At 39.8% G+C, this 22,500-nt stretch overlaps 1 protein-coding gene across 1 annotated transcript in view; it reads right to left on the bottom strand.

The window, feature by feature from the left end:
* Nucleotides 1–18,294, bottom strand: part of LOC139208622 (polycystin-1-like protein 2) — a 48,412-nt gene extending 30,118 nt beyond the window's left edge. Inside the window, 22 exon segments of the mRNA XM_070838345.1 lie at nucleotides 550–651; nucleotides 761–1,017; nucleotides 1,020–1,262; nucleotides 1,790–1,904; nucleotides 2,117–2,230; nucleotides 3,266–3,394; nucleotides 3,739–3,862; nucleotides 4,342–4,466; nucleotides 5,002–5,148; nucleotides 5,342–5,479; nucleotides 6,559–6,726; nucleotides 6,821–6,978; nucleotides 7,063–7,485; nucleotides 9,595–9,811; nucleotides 12,167–12,354; nucleotides 12,455–12,684; nucleotides 13,725–13,872; nucleotides 14,398–14,496; nucleotides 15,829–16,008; nucleotides 16,101–16,281; nucleotides 17,027–17,337; nucleotides 18,213–18,294. Coding sequence (XP_070694446.1) covers nucleotides 550–651; nucleotides 761–1,017; nucleotides 1,020–1,262; nucleotides 1,790–1,904; nucleotides 2,117–2,230; nucleotides 3,266–3,394; nucleotides 3,739–3,862; nucleotides 4,342–4,466; nucleotides 5,002–5,148; nucleotides 5,342–5,479; nucleotides 6,559–6,726; nucleotides 6,821–6,978; nucleotides 7,063–7,485; nucleotides 9,595–9,811; nucleotides 12,167–12,354; nucleotides 12,455–12,684; nucleotides 13,725–13,872; nucleotides 14,398–14,496; nucleotides 15,829–16,008; nucleotides 16,101–16,281; nucleotides 17,027–17,337; nucleotides 18,213–18,294 — 3,879 coding nt within the window.
* Between the last annotated feature and the right edge of the window lie 4,206 nt (nucleotides 18,295–22,500).

Here is a 22,500-nt window from a genome sequence, read left to right as displayed (position 1 = left end):
ACTGAGTTGAATTTCTGCTGTTCTCTGGCTGCTAGTTTGCTGAGTGTTGGTCGTATAGCGACATGGAGCAGCTGCTGGAACGTGACGCTATGATGATTTTCATATGTGGTCGTTAGTTTGCTTGGTGTTGCAGTCGTGTTTGGTTTAGGTAAACATGGTTCACATGAGCTTGTAGCCGAGTTTGTCCTGTTTAATTTGATGTGCAACATGCATATGTTCGTACATGATGAGTGTACTGTTACAGAGTGTACAGTTGGGCTCCGCTTGGGTTCAACAGGTTAAAGATTTTGACTGCATTCAAGCAGAGAACTTCCATTGCACTTGTATTGGCTGACAGGCATTAGCTGTTTCCTTTATGCTTCACTGTAATTGGCTGACTCATCTACACAACTTTGTAGCTGGTAACGTCCAATGATATTCATGCTGGTACAATATGAACATTACAACCTGACGCTTAGCACTATAACTCGGTGAACAGCCTTTTCTGTCAAATCAAGCCATTCAACTGTTTGCTTTGAGAGTGTCTGACAGAACTGATGATGCATTTACCTGAGAGGAAGTGGAGGCTCCTCTCCGATGGCCTGTGCTGACACTCAACAGGTAACGGTACTCGTCCATGGGATCATTGTCCTCCAGCACAGTCACCTTCACCTGCCAACCAACCGATATTTTAAGATGCATTTTGTAATTGTGAAATTACTATTTTGTGTTATGTTACTTTATTTCTGAATTATTCTCCAATGCTGGTGATATACCATACCTTGCTCGTGTCTTGAATGTCTTTTCTTCGTGCCCATATGACCACCAAAAGATAGACCACGAAGAGTGCCCCCACGAAGCAGACCACCACAGGATTCTCAGCAAATGTGCCAAACAGCTCAGCCGTGCGTGACGGGTCAACGAGGTTGGGGGTGACAAAGAAAGAGCTGCCAAAGAAGCTGAGGTGGTTGCAGAGGCACTGGGTGACTAAGTGTGTGGTTTGAACACCAACCTTGGAAGACAACAACATTTATATTAAGGTTTGGGCAACATGCTACACATGACAGGAGAAGATTGAATTACTGTACCTACCCTGCATCCGTAATTGCTCCAGTCCAATTTTAATTCATCCCAAAATTTACAAGCAGTTGTGAGGGATGTAATTGATAATTTGGCATTGATGGATTTTATACCCGGACCTACTATAGGCCTCACTACAAGATAGTGCACTCCAGTGTTTCCTTTTAAAATCTTCGGGTCTAGCAGCCAGGTATATCTTTCCTCTGTATAAGACACACAACGCAAATAAAAAAGGCATTAGAGTTAAAAAAGAGGTAGAGCAGGTTATCCACCAATCAAAAGATTGGCAGTTTGATCCCTGGCTCCTCCAGTCAGCATGTTGAAGTGTCCTTGGGCAAGGCATTGAACCCCAACTTGCTCTTGAAGCAGCTTCAGTGTGTGAATGTTTATGAAAGAATAGTCTCCTCTAGCTTAGATTCCTCCTGTATGAATGATGTGTGAATGAGGATGTGATGTAAAAGCACTTTGAGTAATCAAAATGACTAGAAAGGCACTCTACAAATACAGACCATTTACCATTTACCATTCTTGGGCAAGACACTGACCCACAAATTGCTCCCCAAGCTCTACTCCAAAGTGTGAGTGTACGTGTGAATGATTAGTTTCCTCCTGATGGCACCCTGCCGTGAGTGTGTACAGGTGTGTGAACGGGCAAATGCGAATGTAGTGTTGAAGCACTTCGAGTGGTCAAAAAGACAAGAAAGGAGCTGTATAAGCACAGTCCATTTACCTTGTGTTGTTCCCTGGTGAGGCATCTCTGTCATTGCAACATAATTTGTTTCAGTGGGGTAGTCCATATAACCAAGGAACAGTTTGAAGGGTAACGGATCATTCGACGGCACCATCTTTAAGAGGCATGTTGACAAAGTGCATCAAAGTTTTCAATACAACAGTAGGTGCATCATATTAACAGCAGACCAGGGGTTCTTTTCCAGTATCTTACTACTATAATAAAATGTAAGATATAACTCTCGACAAGACAAAAATTGATATGAAACTAGTTTTTTTAAGTGGTCATGACACATCTGACAAATGGAGTGAGAGCAGCTTACTGGACCTTTAACACCAGCGTACTGTCAGCTGAAGGAACATCTATGACTGTTGTGCTGTAGTTCCTCAGGTCCAAAACAGAGGTGTTCACCTGCTCTCCAACAGCCCTCGGCAACAGAATCTGTGGACCAGACCATGGATCCAAACTTCATATTTTGCTTGGACATATAAAAAGATTCTCCTTACCATTAGCAGTTTGTAATGTAATAAAACATTTTAACAAGCAGGCAGAATAATAAACAGCATTTGCTTTCTAGTGACCTAATATTCTTCTATAATTCACAAGTTTAATTGTGATTTTAGTCCCTTAAAAGTTATTTAGTGTTCTCTGCAGAGGATTTGCTGAATTCATTTACATCTTAAATGGTCAGAAGCTGAAGACAAAGTGTGTAGTGTAGTTTACATAGCACATAAGAAAGGTTTTTTTTTTTAATGTAAATTATTTGAATGGCTTAAATACTACTGAACATATTCATAACATGAACAAACGGTAGACTTTCTGTCTGTCTTATTCTCCTTCTGTCTAATTGATGTGAATTCACTGAACTATTCTTGTGAATGAAGATAGAAGACAGAAAATGTACTACATAAGTATTTTTATGCTGAGAGCACACCTGAAGTGCACTTGATGAGGAGGACGAATGCGTAATAAGAATCCCTTCTAATGCATTACTGGTGAGTGTGTTATGGACAGGTGGCAGTCACAGCAGACATCTACCCCTCCATTGTCTTCCACCACACTAATGTCCACTTCAGGGCACTATGTAGAGGAAACGTCTGCTGTGCCTTCTGTGGTGCCTTGCACTCTATGTAGCTCTCCATTTTTCTCATATCACTAAGCATATCCTGCCTCACACAACCACATTCCCTTGAAGCCTGTTTGTCTTCTTTTCTTTAGAATTTGATATTAGAGACTGGCAGGAAAGACAGGAGAGAGAAGGAGGGGACGACATGGAACAAGGGGCCTGAGCCAGATTCTAACCCTGGCCGCTGCAGTAACACTCAGCCTTCTGCTAAGCACTATACCAGAGGAGCTACCAGCGTGCCTGTATTTGCCTTAAAAGAAGGTATAGATCGGTCCAAACAGAGAGCGTGCTCTCGACAGCAGAGCACACTATAGAACAGCTCTGATACGCTGCTCTGTTGCTGCACTAACCTCAATATCCTCACTCAGGTTCTCCACAGGGATACCGGAGCCATCTTCTGTTGTGAGGGATAGCGCACCTATTAGGCTACTTATGTTTCTTCTCTTCCATGAAAATGGGTTTTTATCCAAACTCAGCATCTGTAAAGAGCAAAGCACGTTTAAACTTCATTAACAAGTCAGGCACTTTTGACTTGCATTTTGTCCGTCGAATCTGTTTTTAGTTGTGTCAAGGTACACAGCACAATGCAGGAGCAAGCATTAAGAACTTAACCATGACATATACCCATAGACACTTTCACTTTGTCTCTTTCTTATATTTTAAGGTCACATGTATTGAGAAATACATCAGTAATAATGTGTATAATGAGACTTTTTAAAAGACTAAAAAATATATATTAGAAAAATCATGAACCACTCACACATACACACATGCATGCACACAAACACACACACACACAACTTAAGTACTCCAACCAACTTACTCGTACGTCCACTGGTTTCTCCTCTGACGGTAATATGTTAGAGGGCAGCATTGGGAGGGAAAAGGTGGGGCAGGAACAGTTGGGAATATTTATAGACTCTGTGTGCAAACTTCCTGGTGTCACCCTGAGGGAAAATATGCAAAAATTATATTGATTAGTTGATTAATTACAGTTACAGTTATGCTTTTTATTTAGAATTTTAGTTTGCTGCTATTCTTTACTGGACCTAATAGTGTTCAAATCAATCTTTGAGGATCTCACCCTTAAATGTTTTGTGCTCAGAGCCAGATGATTTCATGTGCATGCCCAACAAGACTTACAGGAATAGATGGCAGAATGTTTAACTGTGACTTACTGTGAGAGGTTATAAAGGAATACAGAAAGTGTCAACGATCTGTCCAGGAAATAATCAGCTACAGCCAGAAGGTTAGCTTGGCTTAGCATAAAGACTGGAAACAGGAGGAAACAGATGGCTCTGTCCAAAGGTAACAAAATCTGCCAACATGAACCAAATCTCCACCAGAAAACAATTAAGCGTTTTCCCCAAATTTGTATTCATTACTTACTACACATGTCTCAGCTTGTGGCTGAAGAGTAACTTACCTGTTAACAAACACACCAATATGAGGTTGTTGGATGATAGTTGGCCCCTCATTAACATCTTTGAATCTTAACAGTGCACTCTGTATGTTTGTCAGAGTATGGACAAGGGCATCAGAGATGTTTTTCTGCAAAGGATAACACAAGACATTTACACACAAGGCAAAAGTTTTTTTTAGGCTTTTGACTGCTATTTGGGCCAGATGGATGTTCTAAAGAAGAATGGTCATGGACCACTGGCCTTGCCCCTGGTCACTAAACGCAGCATTCCTGACAAAATTTTTGCCCAAGTGGTTGATAATAGACAAACATGTTCCACATGGATCTGATAGCATTGTTAAAGGCTAAAAATCATTCTGTGTGCTGCATTTGCATACATTTGCTGTCAAGGAACTGAGAAGCGCCTGATTCCATTGCATACTTCCAGATCACACAGAAAATTATGTGGCCATGGGCACACAGATCTTAATCTGTGTAAACAGTTCTGTAGAACTGTAATCAAAGGAAATAGATCTTGATGCAAACAAATCAGATACAGTTTATTTTTAATAATTTATTTGATGTTCAATGGAGGACCAATGACCATTCAAAAAAAACAATGGTAAATATTCCTGAGATGCGCAAAATTGCACATATACAGTGTGCTTAAGGTTAAACACTCACATTGGAGGAAAAGTCCAGGATACTGCTTGCTCCTTCCACAATGATGCTGGCTACAGAGAGCATTTTCATCTTGTTTTCTTCACTTTTGTTCATATCCATGTGGACCAGAGATGAGCTGAGCGTTGCAAACAATAATGAAGCCACTTCCTGGAGGTGAGAATCAAAGACATAGTTTTGGGAGGTGGTAAGATAGAAGTAGCCAGTAAAGATATTACAACAATGGGCCTAAAACAGACATGCAAATTACAAGGCTGAGCTAAGGTAGCCTTGTCCTTCAGCGCTTAAATATTTCATACAGTGAGGCCTCCCTCCCATCAGAGTGGAGTTCACTGAGTAGTACCTGAGCAGAAGCGCTGAGTTCAGTGCCTTCGTGGATGACAGCACTAAGTCCACTGGCTATCACCTGTACTTCCTCTGGAGTGTTGATGGGAACATCATTCATTAAGTCATTCATTATGTCCAGCATCTGCTCACGAAGCTTCAACAGACAAAAGCAGTAAAGCATTAATAATTCATTTTGTTATTCAATTTTGTATTTAGTAGTACAATGTGTTTTGATGAAATAGAGAAAATCTCAAATACATTGTTTCCAATGTCAAAGGTCTCTGTAGGTTGTACTTCAGGCACAGATTTCCTACTTAACTTATTTAGTGTTGTGGTTAATCGACTCCAAACCTGCTTTTTTCTTTTGTTCTTATGTGTATTCCTGTTTGTGTGCTCGCTTGCCTTGAATTGCAGATTGAGGGACGAATAAACTACTTTGAATTGAAAAAGGTGAAGTGGTTGTTGCTCTGCTACATGTCAAAGAACATAGTGTAACACTGGCAGTATACTGAAGCATTGGAGTAGCAATACTGACTTCTCCTGTAAAAGCAAGTTAGTGTAATGTTTGGCCTTGGTGTTTTCACTCTGAGCAAAGTCATTGTACATGTTCACAGTTCACAGTCAGCCACAAGGTATATTGTATAGTAGTCTACTCTTTAACATCATCTTTTTTATTCATACTTTTATATATTACTTTGTGTTTGAAGTTTATTCTTATTCTTATTCTTTTGGAGCTGTGTGCAAAACACAAAAAGCTAACAAAAAGCAATTTCCCCTTGGGGATTATTAAAGTAATTCTGATTCTGATTCTGATTCTGATTCTGATTTTTCTGCCAAGACTCACTCATCCCACACATCCAGCAAGTTAACTGTAGAGTGGCCTGTTACAAGTAGGCAGGCTTTGATCATATGACATGGGTCAGGGGTGGGGATGACCACCAAATGAACCCCATGAGCCATTTGTTGACCTTTGCAACAGTCTTAGCCAGAAACCATTAGGGCACTAAAACAACAGGTTACAAAAAAAATTCACGTGGGTAGACATGGCTAAAATTTTGAGGTATTTACTGACCGCCGAAAATTAGTTAGTTTATAGTTGTGATTGGTGAGTGCAGTTTGCTGATTCATGGAGTAACTTGTGCTAAATCTTTTATGGACATAACGCATTGCTGGACTGATCTCAGTTGGAATGTATACATCTACATACATCTTGTTTTTAACGCAAGTGATTACCTTTTGCCTCTCAGCTTTTTTGGATTCATCAGATTGATTGTTCAGTTCATCTGACACAGAATTGAAGAGTTGTCCTAAGGTCTCTCCTGAGAGGAGACCATGTTCCTTTAGCTGAGTCACAGCATTCTCCACTATGCCCTTCAGACCATCTACTGAAGAGTCAGAGTTCTCTGTGCGTTCCAGCACCTGAGAAGGAACAGTAAAGGAAAATTAGAGCGTTTCCATGGGTGTTGTTTTGCCAGTACCCTCATTTTTCAATCACCATATTTTGACAAACCTGCACATTTATGGTGGTACTTGCTACAAAGCTGCTACTTTTTGCAGTTGCTATGATTATCAGTTTGTAGTTGGAACGACTGTCTCCAAGAGGAAGGAAGACATATTTCACTTCATCCTTCTCAGTGCAGCGCAGATGCTTACCTGACAATTTTGTAGGAAAAATGTAAAATTAAAAAACATGGAAATAATCAGAGCACAAAATGTTTGCCAAGTGGGGTTACTTACCCTCATGTGTCTTAAAACAATACTGACAGTTGGAGCAAGGGATTTCAGTACTGCAAGTTATGTTGAAAGCGTTGAAGATTGTTCCACTTGGTGGTGATATGCTACACTTAAGTCTATCAAAATTTTTGGTAGTAGCCGGTGAAGACTTATCACTGGTGGCGGTTGTCGTTGCGGCCATAGTGGTCTTTGTGGTCTTTGTGGTTGTGGTGATGGCTATGATGGCAGTGGTAGTGGTGATAATGGAGGTAGCTCTGTTAGTGCCAGGTGATGTATTGGCAGCACCTGCAGTGGTTTTTGTTGTTTTTGTTTTTGTTTTTGTTGTTTTTCCAACAGCGGTAAATGGGTTTTTGGTGGTAGGAGCTGGATCCTTTCCAGATGACGATGTCTTTATGGTGTATGTTTTGTAAAGAGGTACGGCATCCTCTTTGGTATAAAAAGAAAAGAACACAGTGCGTTACAACAACAACATCAGCGACAACAATAGATATGATGAACAGACATTTACTGACGAATGTATACGCACCAGAGGTTATCACCACAGTGACATCCTCACGTCTAGACTTAGCCTCTGCCAGATCGGAATGACTCACGGTGTATTCAGTCCCACCATGCTGTTTTATTATAAGTGGCTTTGTTTTTGCATGATGGTAGCATTTCTCTGTCTCGTCCTGCAAATAAATTTTCTCAATTAGGCCAATGAGTCTTTTTACAACCTTTTACAACATCTGGTCTTTCAGTCACAAACAATTCTGAATTGTTTATCAGACTTACTGGCCACAGTTTATGGTTTCTTGTGTCCACGATGTTCCACACAACTTGTGGACACTGTTGTCCTGTACACTTAATTTTCATTTTTGCACCTGTGTTCTCCTTTATTGGGTTACAGCCTTGAGTGCAAGTGAGACTGTGGTACAACAAATGTAGATATAATCTGGTTTACACACAACTTGAAGGTTTACTTTTCCAAAAAGCTGTCCAATAAACCATAAAGGGGTATATTGTAAAAGAACAGCCGATTTATACTGTACTCCATGCCTGATAAACAGCTTAAGTTTGGTTCTCAGCTTCATGTGGTAATTATTGATATTGTTGTTCACACAGCAGGAAAATAATATAAATTAAATACTTTAAACAGAAAAGAAACTTTTTGAGCTCCCTTAAAAAGCTGTTTCATTTGTTCAAAAAGTCAGTAGTGTCATAACTGTTGACTCAGATACTACATATTGTGAGAAAGTTACAGTTACACATAAAATACTGCGTCAGATTAAGGTGTTGAGAAAATGTCAGGTTCAGTGTTCAGAGCAGATCAGTTTCTAAAACATTAAGTACCTTAGCCAACTTGGCATGGTGGTTTGAGGGGTAAGGGTGATGCATATGGATTTACTTTCCTCCACATCATTATCTTCTCTGTCTATCACATTAAAATGATACCTATTAAACTGAAATGGATCTGGTAGGCAGCTTCCTTTAACGGTGTGAGTCAGTCCTGCAAAGTTTCCTTGGCATTTACAGGGTTGTTCTGTGAATAAAGGAAAGACCACAGTGACCTTAGTACTACAGTATGAATGCTTACACAGTACCCTCTTTACCAGTGATCTAAAAAAAATCTTCTGCACTTTGGACAAAAGAATCACAGGAGATTTGCTACCTACCTACTGCTTAGCTACCACCTACCCATTGAACCCACTGTTTTGAAAATGACTAAGAATATAAATCTTCCACTTTTATCATATGTGTTGAGAGAATGGAAAGCTTGACAGCCACAGCATCCCTAACTAAAGGCAGCAGGGTTTAGTGAACTCCTTTAAATGATATGTTCTGGCCCAATCTGCAGCTCAGGCAATCAACACAAAAACAGCATATGTTGCTTGTTATGAAACTTCTAATAAATAAAAATGGGAAGAGTAAAAAAAAGCACAATTCTTACTGCATGCCCACTCATATCGTTTGTCCTTGTCTTTTAGTTTTGATGCATCCTTTACTGAAAGCGTGATGCTTTCGTCTCTGGAATGTACTGACTCTGAAGGTGTTGCAGTTACTTTCAATGGAGATCTGGCCACTCTTATATGTTTCTCTCTCTGAAAATAAGAATTGATGAAAGAATTTATAAATCATGCAGTTGAACATACATGATACATTCAAAATACAGGCAAGAGGTCTGTATTCTTCCCCTATGATATAAACTACTGATGAATGTAAAAACAGAATATTGTACCAGTCTCTTGCTTAATCTCAGCAAATCGTCATCATGACTATTTAATTCAACAAGTGAATCCCTGCCACAGGAAACAAACATATCCACATCCACTTCCAAAGAGGAGAAGACGTTCCACGCTCTGAGTTTCACTTGTACAGGTCCTGTAGCAAAGCATTTAGTTATGACTCATATCAATAAAATCTGCACATATGGCTGAAACATGAGGAATATATATTAAAGGCACATAATGATCCTTTTTCAGATTGTTGTTGGTCCTTCACAAATCAGTAGTACTTTGTCTCATATGTCCATCATGTTCGATGTATCTGCCATACCTTGAGTTGGGTTTCCAATATGAAAAATTTCCTTCCTTGTATTAATTTCTCTGGTGTCAGAGAATGAGCTGTTGACTCCAGTCAGAGAGAAGAGGAGCAGCACAGGCGCTCCCCGTTCGAGAGAAACACCAACGGTAATGTCTGTAGGGTCTAGACAGTCATCTCTCGCTGTCAGCACGGTGGCCTGAAGCCCGGCTACTTTCTCCAACACACACATCTGCAGTATATAAAGAACACAAAACAGAGAAACACATACATTTCCCTTTTGTATCACTTGTCTTTAAAACTTATCAGATAATACACTGATTTATTTGGTAATTAAGCAAGAGTTTAAGCTACGCTTCTCAGTTGTTCGTCACACAAGCATCTGATCGTCTGTTTTTATGCTTCAAGTCTATTTTCTTCCATGTAAATACAGTGATTGTGCTTTGGGCCTTGACTGCTGCCTGCAGTTTGGTTTATAAGTTTTTGCTTCAATTAGCCATCAAGGTCTTCAGCAGGGTTGGGTATGCTAATTGGAAAGTGAAGTGAGCTCAGCTCCCATTGATCTACATTAAATCTATTGTTACAAAAGAAATATTTCTAAACTTTTTAAGTTTTCCTTTGTTCCATCATTTCACCACCCCTCTTCCTTCCTATATGTACTCCATTCATCCATCCATCCATCCATTGTCTATACCGCTTATCCTTAACCCTTTCATGCATAGAGGTCACTACAGTGTACAGCTATTCAAAAGCTGTTTTCTTGTTTAACCTAAGCTGCATGTCTTTGGACTGTGGGAGGAAGCCAGAGTACCCGGAGAAAACCCACACACCCACAGGGAGAAATGGCAAACTCCACACAGAAAGATTCAAGACTCAAACCATAAACCTGTCAGCCAGCATATTCAAACGTGGAACCTTCTTGCTGTGAGGCAACACCGTGCTGCCCCCTTATTTATTCAAGTTTGTCCTTTGCATCCCACCACCTACCCACACTTTACTTTATTCATATTCTGCCAACGGACAGTGAAAATATTGGAGCCAGTGGTAAGCTGCTGACAAGTGGTGAGCTGGTGTTTGCAGAGTGCACTGAATTGTGATGGTCAATTTGGTATTCAGGAATCACTCTTGTGCTCTTTAATTTGTCAACTTGGAAGTTCAGAGCAGCTTTGTCTTTCTATCAAGTAAACTCAAGCTGACGTGCCTGCATTCTCCTGACATCGCAGGCATTGACCCAGAGATTGGTACGTGATGTCACTGTCCTATGGAAGTGTTTCTGTCAGTCCGTGCATGGCAGTGGTGCCACTTACTGATGTGTAGCAGGTTTATTTCACTGCTACTTCACTACTGCAGAGGCGCTTTCTACTTGAGCTTCAGAAATGCTTGGGAAAATGTAGCTTGTATGGATGCTACCAAGGTACGATCAAGAAAAGATGTAAGCTACTGAAGTGCTATTTTATTCAGAAAACAGTGATACCACCACCACGCTACTCAGAAATGTAATTTAACTAGTAAGCAGAAATGTAGTTTAACTGACAAGCACAACCACTGCCCAACACTGATATGAATCAACAATATAATAATGATTGACAATAATTAAAACATCATTCCTTAAGTATGTCTTATTGTGAGGTGTTTCTGGTGTTTATTTGCTGTAACAGTGGTAATTTTAAGTTACAGTATTTGTACCCTGTGGAGTATTTGATCCCTAGTAGTGCTTTAGAACTGTGTCCGTGATCGGCAGACATGTGCCCATAATGTGCCTTGGTTTTGCAAATGGCTTGTGAGAAGGGAAATATTAAACATGTACAGTTTCACAGTGCCATTTAATTTCACATTATCTTCAGTATTTATCTGAATATCTGAAGAACGATTCTCTTGAAGGCACTATGATTGGTCCCAAGCTTCTGAAAGGACATGAATATTTCTAAAACGGTGACTGTAAAACTTGAGATGCCCTCCATCGTAACACTGCCATGAGAAAAGCCTTAACATTGTAGAGAAAATGAGACAAAGGATAGAATGAAGAACAATTATATTACCTTCTCTTCATTGTTCAAATCATGTCTTGGAGGTAAAACATTACCTATATTCTCTACTCCATGATCAAAAACGACCAAACAAAAAAAGATGCTTCTTTTTAGGGAAACATCATACAGGCTTCGATTGTTTATCCCCCATGTAACATGGTCTTGATTAATCTTTGACTGATTAAACATTTTGACATCATGTTCCAGAGCTCCCAGCATAACTCTGATCATGGAGATCAATATATCTTAAACTCAGAAATTACAGCACAGGATGCTGACTTTGATGAAATTCAGAAAGGTCTACTGTGTTCTGGTGTTTGTAGATATGGCGCTAATTAGGTGGTCGGATGTTAAAAATTAAATGTTAAATTCAATCTCTAATTTAGAGAGGCCTTATTTCCTCAATCAACCCTCTAGATGAAATGATCAAAATGTTAACCTTAAATCTCACATTTCATTTGCCACTATTGCAATCATGGCAAAAACAGGATGGAATAATGCATCTTGTTACTGCTTTATTGATGGAAGATGCCATGTTTACTTGATGAATGTTGATTTACCTGCATGTCTTTGGATCGTTCAGGCAATGTGACCATGTTAGATGCATAAAGGGTCAGCTGGTGGCAGCCAGGCCCAAGCTGCTCCACCATGTCTGGAGTCATTGTGATGTTCTGGGGAACGTTTCCTCTGAGCACCGATAAACCACACATCATTTGACCACTGTGGATTCTGTAGGTCACATCGGTACCTGCAGAAGGAAAAAGGGAAAAAAGAAATACAATTTAAATTCAAACATGATGCTTTCAAACAATAATATCAAACTGGACTGGACCGTATTTGGCACCTACCTGCAATTAATTCCACTTGAATTTGAACTTCTTCTCCGTAAAGGGCTTTGCAACCGACTGCATGAAAAGACTGTTTCCCAGCATAGCATCTGATCACACCAAACTCTGTGATGGGCTCTTGAATGGTAATTATTTTCTGAGCTGAAATTCGTATGTCACTGCTGGTACATTCAACTGCCACGAGGAATGTACTTGGATGAGCATAATTGTGCACCACACTGCTTTCCATCCTAAAGAAAAGCACATATGGACACAGTCAGCAATGGCAGTGAGTTCACAGTCAGCAATGGCAGTGAGTTCTTGCTCTCTGGAGAAAAAGAAGTAGCCCCGTTTTATATATGTCACACACAAACCCTTCACTCCTGAAAAATCAAATCAGCCATATCCTTAAAAAGTGAACTAATTTCATGGTGGGGTGGCTTAATGATATGGGCAAATTAAAGATAAAATGCTGTGCGCATTTCTAATTCACTGATATCATGAATCTAATAGAAGTTCATATTTACCAAAAAGTGCTGACAGAAATCTGAGGAGAAACAGCCGATCATCTTAAATTATAACAAAATGTGGCCACTTTTCCATCCCAATGGCTTTTTAACCAATTCCATGTGCATAAAAGGGGAGTTTTTCCTCACCACTGTCGCCTAATATCTGTTGCTTGCTCATGTGGGGGTTCTTGAATTCTTAATTTTTACTTACTCTCTCTTGATTAAAGAAATTGGTCTAGACCTGCTCTACAACGTATTGGGATAACACTTGAGACTTTGTACTATATAAATAAAGATTGTTTGATTGATTGATAAAAAAATAACAAGCCTGAACTTAAATTCATTGTCAGTGTATTTAGTCATGTTATTCAGCAGAACTGCATGAAAACACAAAAACTGTATGCAGTCTGGAAACACAACAGCTGAAAAATCAGGTAGACAGCTTGTCAGACGTACAGTCTAGTCTGGAGCATAGTGCTTTAAAACTGTCTTAACATACTTGGATTCTTATGTGTGTAATTTGTAACGTCATGTTTTTACACGTTTCTGGTTCATAATGTTATTTCTCTGCCATCAGGATTGTATTCATACCATGACTCAACACGCATGTGTCATATAGTTGTCATATACAGAAGTGACGTACAATCAGTACAATTGTAGCTATTCAGTCGCGTCGTTCCATAAGTGAGATGAGTCAGTCTACTGTTTTAATTGTGGTGCTTTGAATTTTTGATTCTCATTTCACACCCACATAGTCAGTAAGTGTGAAAAATACCACTCACCCCTCCGGACTGTGCAGATAAATAACATGGCCATCTCCGGTACTCAAATTGCAGCTAAGGTTTCCCATGGGCAAATGTAAGAGCCACTTTACGCCGATGGTGACGTCACTGTAAACAGCAGCCAGAGTGCTCACTGACAGGGTGAGCCCTGAAGGGATGAAAATATACGGAAATGCGGGCAAAGAGCTTGTAGCCATCATAATAACAGACAAGAACACATGGTCATCGTCTCACCAGGCAGCAACAACACACAGACACTGCAGAGATATTTAATACAGTGGCTAAAAGATAATATCAGGGACCATGAGTGTGATTTATCTGTGTTTTCTGTGATCTCTGATAGGCTGGACTTCTGTCAAACAAAAAGCAAGATTCAAACCATAGTCCCATTATCTTTAAATATCTTTTGAACTCAACCAAGACACACATAAGTAGTGAAATGAGCTGATTCTCTGTTTTCAGAGAGAGTTGTTGTCACTTTTGGAGCTGGGATCTACTCTCCTTGGTTATCGTAGCGTACCTCTTAATTGCTCATATATTGGAAAAAAGTAGATCAAGTAGTCAAGGGTGAGATGGGAAACAATTAGATGTGCATGTCCTCTTCCGGATGTAGAAAGTGTTTCCACATTGAAACATTTATAACTGAGCTAGGATTAGAATTACATTGACCAACCATCTTCGCAGTGGTAATCCAACAACAGGTGAGGACAGGGTTCACCAAAGGAGTCCCCAATTTCAGTGATCTGGCAGATCTGACGGTGCTGACAGTGAGCTGGGAATAACATGGGAAACATGATAATGAACATGTTAATTTACTGACTATTGACATAAATGTTTTTTTTTTTTTTATGTGTGTGTGTGTTACTGTAATGAGACTGTCATGGTGACAAAATATATATGTAGTTAAAGATGTAACACCTGTTCAAACTGAGAAACTCAACTATTGCATGTCTGTCCTGGGAGAGATTACAAATCAAGCGCCTAAGCATAGAAGATTGTATACTGTACACTCATTTTGGGCTATATACGTGAAATTGACATGACGTAGTACGTGCTTTAAGCCAGTAAGCTCGGGCTGATGAATACTATTAAGTGTTATTTACGCACAGGATCATGAAAAGAGATTCTGAACACCTGACTGATGTTTTTATTTTCTCTGAACAATTTCAAGCAGAGGAAGGTTATGAATTTTCAATGCAAAGTTCTGTTTTCTACCCCCTGCATGTGTGCATCTTTCTGATGATGTCACTTTGAAATCTCTTTCTATGTTATAGTAATAGCAGCCCAGTTCACAGTCAAGCACCCAAGCGGAGCTGATAAACTGTTTGTTGGTGTCAGACGATGATGTGAACTAACTGTTGTCATGATTATGTTTTGCACACCCCTGTAATTAAATGTGTTGGACAGTCTGGAGTGTTTAATTTGTCAAGGTTCTCTGCCTGTTTAAAGACAGTTAAATAGTTCCTGTGACTTTAAAATGATTAATTATTCAAATATTTGACTGTCTCAGTCTTTCTAGGGGTCTTAACTCTGTGAAAGACCACTGTCTTGACCGTGCGTCTTACACAATGCATGCTGGGAAACGCTGCAATGCCCCAAGTCCCTGCACAGGATGAGTATGTTTAGAAAATGAATAGATGGATGGTCTGCTTTTGCCATCAGCTAAATGCATGAGTCACTGTTTACTCTAAAATGGATGGATTTATAAAGCTATTAAGCTTTTACTCTGCAATTTAAACTGCAAATAATAGTCTGTGGAGAGACAATATGTGTTTTGCGGTATCTAGTAATCTCTTACATCAATAGCGGATTGAGTTTCATCAGTTTTTCATGCATGCAGAACCTTTTCATGAGGCATCTGTGTTTGTTTTCCTGTTCTGATTTTTTGTCCTATTGTGCTCAACTGATAAAATGAGAGGAATCTTACGGTGACGAGAGCATTAGAGTGGTTATTGTGCACATCAGATCAATTAACTCTTTTCTGGATTACGTAATTGTATCAGTCAAATATATTTGATCATAACACGATGAACAGCTCAATGATGTGGAAATGATTTATGTTTTTATTGCCCACAAAATACTGCAGTATGTGACCATGTTTTACCTTTTAATGATTCTACTACTTCCACCCAGCTGCACTGTGTAGGTGTTGGTGAGGAGAGTGTGGATCTACAGTAATGGATGTTCTCACGACCATAGAAGCCTCCGTCTATCATTAAGACCTGCCCAGAGTCACACTGCAGAGTGGGGTTCTGACCTGCACACACAATGAATCTCCCAGACTCTGTGAAGAATATGAAAGCAATAAAGTGGTAATTCATCATAGACTTATTCAGCATGCTCTTTTTTTTCCAAAGGTTGAGTCATCATACATACCAAACTGGCAGATAAAATGCATTTTTTTGTCGCAGCCCCTTGTCGTTTCCCATTGGAAGCCCGAGTCTCTCAGCATGTATCCGCAAGCTGCTTCTGGCTGTGGGCTGCTTACCCAGTTTGAATAGGTGATGAGTGAACCATCGAGCCACGAAAGAGGACCTGAGGATGGGACAAACCTCTGCTCAACATGTGTGTAATTTTGGGCTGAAGTACAGTTACCTCAACTGTCGTGTGTTTATTCGCTTTGAAGTACAGACAGAAATAAAACCCTTGTAGGTACTAAGTATTTTTCATAACTTGGAATGTAAATTTTACACTTTTTGCAAAATTATATGTAGCGTGTGAAGTCATTTCTCACTGAACCGGGGGAAAGAAAAGGCCCTTCTAATAATTACAAGGCTGTAATTGTTAGACAGAGGAAAATGAGAATGGTGTCTCAGAAGAAACTTAATTTTGTTCAAGGCACTGACCAAACTAACGATAAATTGGACACAGTTGCAAATATACTGTCACTGTTAACTATTCTCTTCAATGGCATGCTACATTGCACTACTTAATGGACTGAATTAAATGTGCAAGGGATTTTATATGATACAAATAAAAACCAAAAGGAAAATGTGGTACTCTTGTGATTCCCTGGATCCCTGACACTTTTTATGATGCTGTATTTAATCTGAGGTCTCTCATTCTTCCAGATATAGAATTGTGGTTTGAAACTGTTCCAGAGTGGCAAGGACATGAGAGCGATATCACTGTGCTGTAAAGATGTATCCTTGGCAGTATATTTATTCACATTAATCTCTGCCAGAGATTTGCTCATGAACATTTTGATGCAAGCGTTTGTAGGTTTAAACTCATCTCCAAGGTGGATAGAAACCTCAGGATACCAGCAGAGCAGATTTTCGCAGTTTATATTTACCTTCAACGGTCGGAGAATATTGCAGGTTTGGAGAGGCAGACGGTGCTACTCCAAGCCACATGTCCTTCTTTGGGTCCAAGTGTCTTTGAAGGAAATACTGAGTTTCTTCATCTGGGATAAAAGCAAGATGCCCACCACGCTGCTCACACCAAGCCTGAGCGCTGAAAAAGGTACGCTGCAGACCCACAAACTCATAGCAGGAGCCTCCGAAGGCCTTCTGGTATTCTGGACAGGAAACAGTAACCTTTTCTTCAGCGCAACACAGGCAGCTGAGCATCATTAGGATCAGCAGGTGCACAATTATCCAGGACATCTTTTCTGTTTTCACAAGAGAAACCAAAAGTTAGCCTTACATCGCTCTTTTTAACTTCTTGGTGCTGTTAGTGCAGTGGATAAAGTGAAAATGTTTCACCCTTCCATCTCATGTCCCCTGCTGACATCCTGCTTTTAAACAGGTCTGACATGAGCCTCTCACGCACCTTGTTCTGGGTTCAGTGGAACATTGTTTACTCAACAGCCAGCCTCAATAATCCCTCAGAAACCAACGAATGCATTACCTTTGTACACAGACACAGCTGCAACAAAGGAAACTCAGTATAGAAGATTCAACCAGATGGCAAGGTAGCCTCAGGTTAGAGTTAGCCAATAATGGACACAATTTAACGAAAAGGGTTTTTTTCCTGTTAAGAGAAAGAGGAACATGAGCTTGAAAACATCTGTGGGTGTAAAACTAGCTTGGATTGATTGGTTGAATTCAGAAAAATGAAAGAAGAATGCTACTGAATGCATTTCAGTCATTTACAATGACAACAACAGAGTAATAGAAAGTAACAAAAAAAGAGTTGCAAAGTATGTTATATGCTCACGACTAATCCATCATGAAAAGAACAATAAAGTGAAAACTGTGTTAACTAGAAAACTTAAAACAGTGCCAGGGCTTTTTCTTATATGATGCATTAATGAGTCATGGTTTAACTGGAGCCTCACTATATAATTCACCAGCAAGCCTCCCGCTTCCTGGCCTCTCCATCCGCTCAAGGCGAAGATCTCTGCTAAACTGAACTCCTCACACCCACCAGCTATATATCACTGTGTATTTATCTGTGCAGTCTGTGAGCTCTGACATCAAACGATTAAATGTCTATCTGTGCAGCTGGCCTGACATGCTGCAAAACCTTCTCTTCAACCGTTACCCTCTCTCTGCTGCACCATCGCTGGCTCCTCTTCCTCCCACCGTCTCTTCTTCAGTCCATCTGTCTGAATCTCTCCACCCATTCATTGGAGCAAAACAGAACTCCTTTACCATGTCTGTAGTTCTGCATTTGTGATATTCTTTCAGTCCATAATGGATTTTTATTATACTACAGCGCATTCAGAGGATTGTATATTTTCATTCATTCGCTCATTCATGTATTCAATGATTCATTCATTCATAGAATTAGCTGTCAAATAAGGACCTAGAAATTATACAAATAATTGTTATCATAATCACAAGGACAACAATATTGATTAAAAAAGATAAAAAAGAAGGTGTGATCGAGCTGGAAGATTTGACGACAGGCAACACAAAAGGGAAAAAAAACAGCCAGGAGCAGACAAGGACATCTGTATAAGCAGCCAAATGACAAAAAGAGCTGACAGACATAGAAGAAAAGTTTTTTTAAATGCATTTTCTTCCATTTAAGAATTACTAGTGCAGTTCTTGTTCAGAGCGTGGCCGGTGGGAGTGCAGGAACGCCATTATGGGTGATTGAGTGTAATTGAGGGCTAAAATGCATTTAAATGATTGTTGGATAAGGCAACATAACAAAATGTGAAAAAAAAACAAGGAACAATCTGAATATTTTCAGTCTTGTCTGTTCAAAATAAGTGTATTCACATGAGGCTGGGCGTGAATGAACAGCAGCAACCGCAGGCACCTGCAGTCACCTGCAGTCACTGTGCTCTGTAAAAGGTTTTTCACCCTCTTAAGACAACAAAAGGCTTTTCTTATCAGAAGAAAATGGGCAGGTCTGTCTCGGTGACTGGCTCTTCAGACAGAATCTCTCCGATGAACAAATATGTAGCATAACACACTTAGGCCTCTGTATTTTTAGTGAGAGTTGTTTATATTGCATTTGTTTTGTCTTTCATGCCAGTTTTAAAGATAGATAGAAAGATATAATTTTTGAAGAAGCATCTAATGATTAGTTTCATATCATTTAAGTTATTTCAAGTCAGCAGAGTGAGCAACAGTCCTCAAGAAACAGTCAGCAAAGAGCAGTGGTATCTGATTAATTACAGAAAGCATATAATCCCTGGAATATAGGGGGTGAGCAGAACAAGATACGCACTAGTATGATACCTGACCTTTACCATGTTTTCATTTACAAAGTAATCGGCAACTTTCTCAAATGTCATGTTAACACCATACAGTACTTGCTGCTGCTGTTGCTCTGTAACTGACAATAGCCTGACTAGATTGCCATAGTCTACTTCAGATATAAGTGACTGCTGGGAAAATGTGTCTCTTTACAGATGGATGAATGTGGAGTTGAACGTGTCCAAGAGAAACACTTGGACGCACTATTCTATTAGAGTTTTTAAGCCAGTGAAAAAAGGCTATTCTAACCACATCTCCTCCAGCTCTGCCAGGAGTGAGGTCAGGTGAGGTCATTAATCCTTCCTTGCAAAACACAGCCAAAAATAGGACACAATGTCCTGCCCTCTGCCCGAGATAGATAAAAGCAGCTATATTCCATAAAACTTGCAGAGCCCCTCATATTCTGTTCAGTTTAACCTCACACACAAAGCGACAGAAAACCACAGGGTGAAATGCATACTGACGGCTTCTAGCTCTAAATCCCCAATGTAACATCACAGTGTTTTGTCAGTGTCATTAAGAAAATTAATATGTATTAATTTCTCTATCCATCTTCATGGCAGTATGTAATTCTATGTAAAATGACCACATGCCAAACTTAAAACAAGCTATTACACAAGCTTCTACACCACTGCAATCAACGTCAGTCAAAAACATTACAGACTGACCTCTAGTGGACGCTGAATAAAGTGCAGGACGACCCTCCGTACACAGAGAGACTAAGAGGAGCAGAGAGGTGTTGTTTTCATTATATGAATGAATTCTACAGAATCATAATGAAATACAATATGCAGTTAAACCCATTTTATACAGAATTGCTTGCATTGGTATTCAGTAAATATAATATATGAGCAGCACTGTTTGTGATTATTTTCACAAATCAAAACGCATTTAGGCAATCAGCTGAAATTTAGAGCATTTTGTGAATTGCTCAGCATGTTTGTTTGTAAAATTAAGCTAATATATAGCGTGCCAGTTTATATTAAACATTCGCTTAATTACAAAAGTTATGAACTTACACAAGTCAAATGGATGTAAGTTACATTAAAAACAGAAGCTCCCTCTGTCTTAGCTCAATTTTTCATCTTAACAAAGTACAAAGTATTTTGTGTGTTCACATCAGACAAAAGATGAAGGACGTCTCATGCTTTCTTTTCTTCATGAACCCAGCTGATCAAGGCCATACAGCATGACATCAGAGCTCCGATGCACTCGGCCACATAGAGATGACATACTGTATATTTAACATGGACGCAAAAAGGTGAGTACCACCAAACACGGTAGAAATGTAAAACAAGCCGCCCTTTCTTTTAATGCTGCAACGATAAGCTCATTACAATGAGAGACATTGCAGTTATGCAGGCAAACAGGTTGGCAAACTGGTTGTGTTGGTGTGCTCAAGCACGACAGTGCACCTGTGTCAGTATTTGTCCATTTCCCCTGCTGAGAGACACTGCTACAGCACAGTCCAAAGGCAGGAGTTTTATTCTGAAAGAAATGGGATCTGGTGTGTACCGTGAATGACAAAATAAGCTATAAGTTCATTTGGTTACATTGGAAGGAAGGCCCACCACCCGCCACCGCTTAAGGTAAGTGTTTGTGTTCTTTGTTGTTACTATGAAGGTCGGACCTGTCTGATACTTGTCAGTGAAAGGCACCCGGCAAAAAAAATAAAAGGCTGACTCATTTACTGCAGTTAAATTGCTAATTTCATAAATTATATGTGTGCGTGTTTGTTAAATGAAGTGTGGATTTAGTGGAGAAAAGCCTTCCACTGTTTTTCCATTCATCATCAACACACAATCATAGTATTTTATGTTCCTTTATCTTTATGTCATAGTTTGCTGTGGGATTTTTTAAACCAAAAAAGCAACACCAACAACATCAATCATCATCTGTGGTGCTAAATTATTTCTTGTCTCTCCCTCTCTCAGACACGTCAGACACGTTCTCTACACTAAACATGCAGCGCTGTGTGTGTTATGGAAGCATCGTATTTCCTATTTTGTTTAAAACCTGACATTCATGCCACCTGACAACCAAATCTATTGCCGCAAACTGAGCCCATTTGGATCATGGGAAAATGGACACGTACCCTGCGGAGGACCATGTGTGTGTTACTGAGCGTCAGCCTTATCTGGTGTCTGTGTTTGTCATATTTCATCCTGGTCTGTATTCTCATTCATTCATTCATTGTATTAAACCACTAACCTGATCCTGAGCCACCAATAAGCAGCGCATTGGCTGAATAACCCTTTTTCTGTAATGTACGGCCTGAAACTCTCGATATAATGAGCTAACAGTGAATCATGTCTTGTAAAACATCAGCCCGTCTTATTCAGGTCACTACTGTTTCTCTTAAAGCACACATCTTCTATTCAGGGTGCCTTGTGTTACCAGGTTGTTGTGTAATGCTGAGTCTTGCCTTTATAAACTGGTTTTAGAGCAAGGCGGACCAGGAAGGCATCAGTATTAGCGGACACAACAGACCGAGGCGGCATGGCAAAGAAGAGTGGATGGAAAGGAGTAGGACTAACGGTGAGAAGACAGCACGGAGATGATGAGAGAAGCCAGGAGCAAAAAGAAAAAAAAAAGGGGGTCGTGATAGAGCAGTAGAAGGATTCAGTGGAAGTATCGAATATAGATACTGTAATAGCTCATTAAACCTTCCTGTCTCCTGGTGTAAGAAAGTAATCTCAGGAAGCCACACGCTTTCTTTTCCTTGCAAAGCCATTACAGAGTGAAGCTACAGTGGTGTACGTGCTCTTCATCCTGAGCAGTCCCATTACCTTTATTTAGATAAGTCTGTGCCATTCATCAGTGGAGCTCATTTGAAAAGAGAAAGATTAAGCCTCCTTTGCTAAGAGCATATTGTAGAAATGAAGGGAAATTGGCTGATTAAGGACTTCTGATTTAATTACAGTCAGGATGGTCCAAAAGCAGAACATTCAAACGGGAGCTATTGAGAAGGTGAAATTAAGGTAATAGTGGGTAATAAGCCGTGAATAATTCTGCTTTTAGAGAAAAAGTATTTTCTCACCTAGTCTGAACAGCCTTGCGCATCCTTAAGTATTATTTTTTTTTGAGAGATATCTTGTCAGTAGACACCACAACCTCTG

This window comes from Pempheris klunzingeri, chromosome 10 (genome assembly GCF_042242105.1).
Source record: "Pempheris klunzingeri isolate RE-2024b chromosome 10, fPemKlu1.hap1, whole genome shotgun sequence".
Taxonomy (NCBI): Eukaryota; Metazoa; Chordata; class Actinopteri; order Acropomatiformes; family Pempheridae; genus Pempheris; species Pempheris klunzingeri.
Note: the sequence above shows the minus strand (reverse complement) of the source record. Positions and strands in the feature narration are given on the sequence as shown.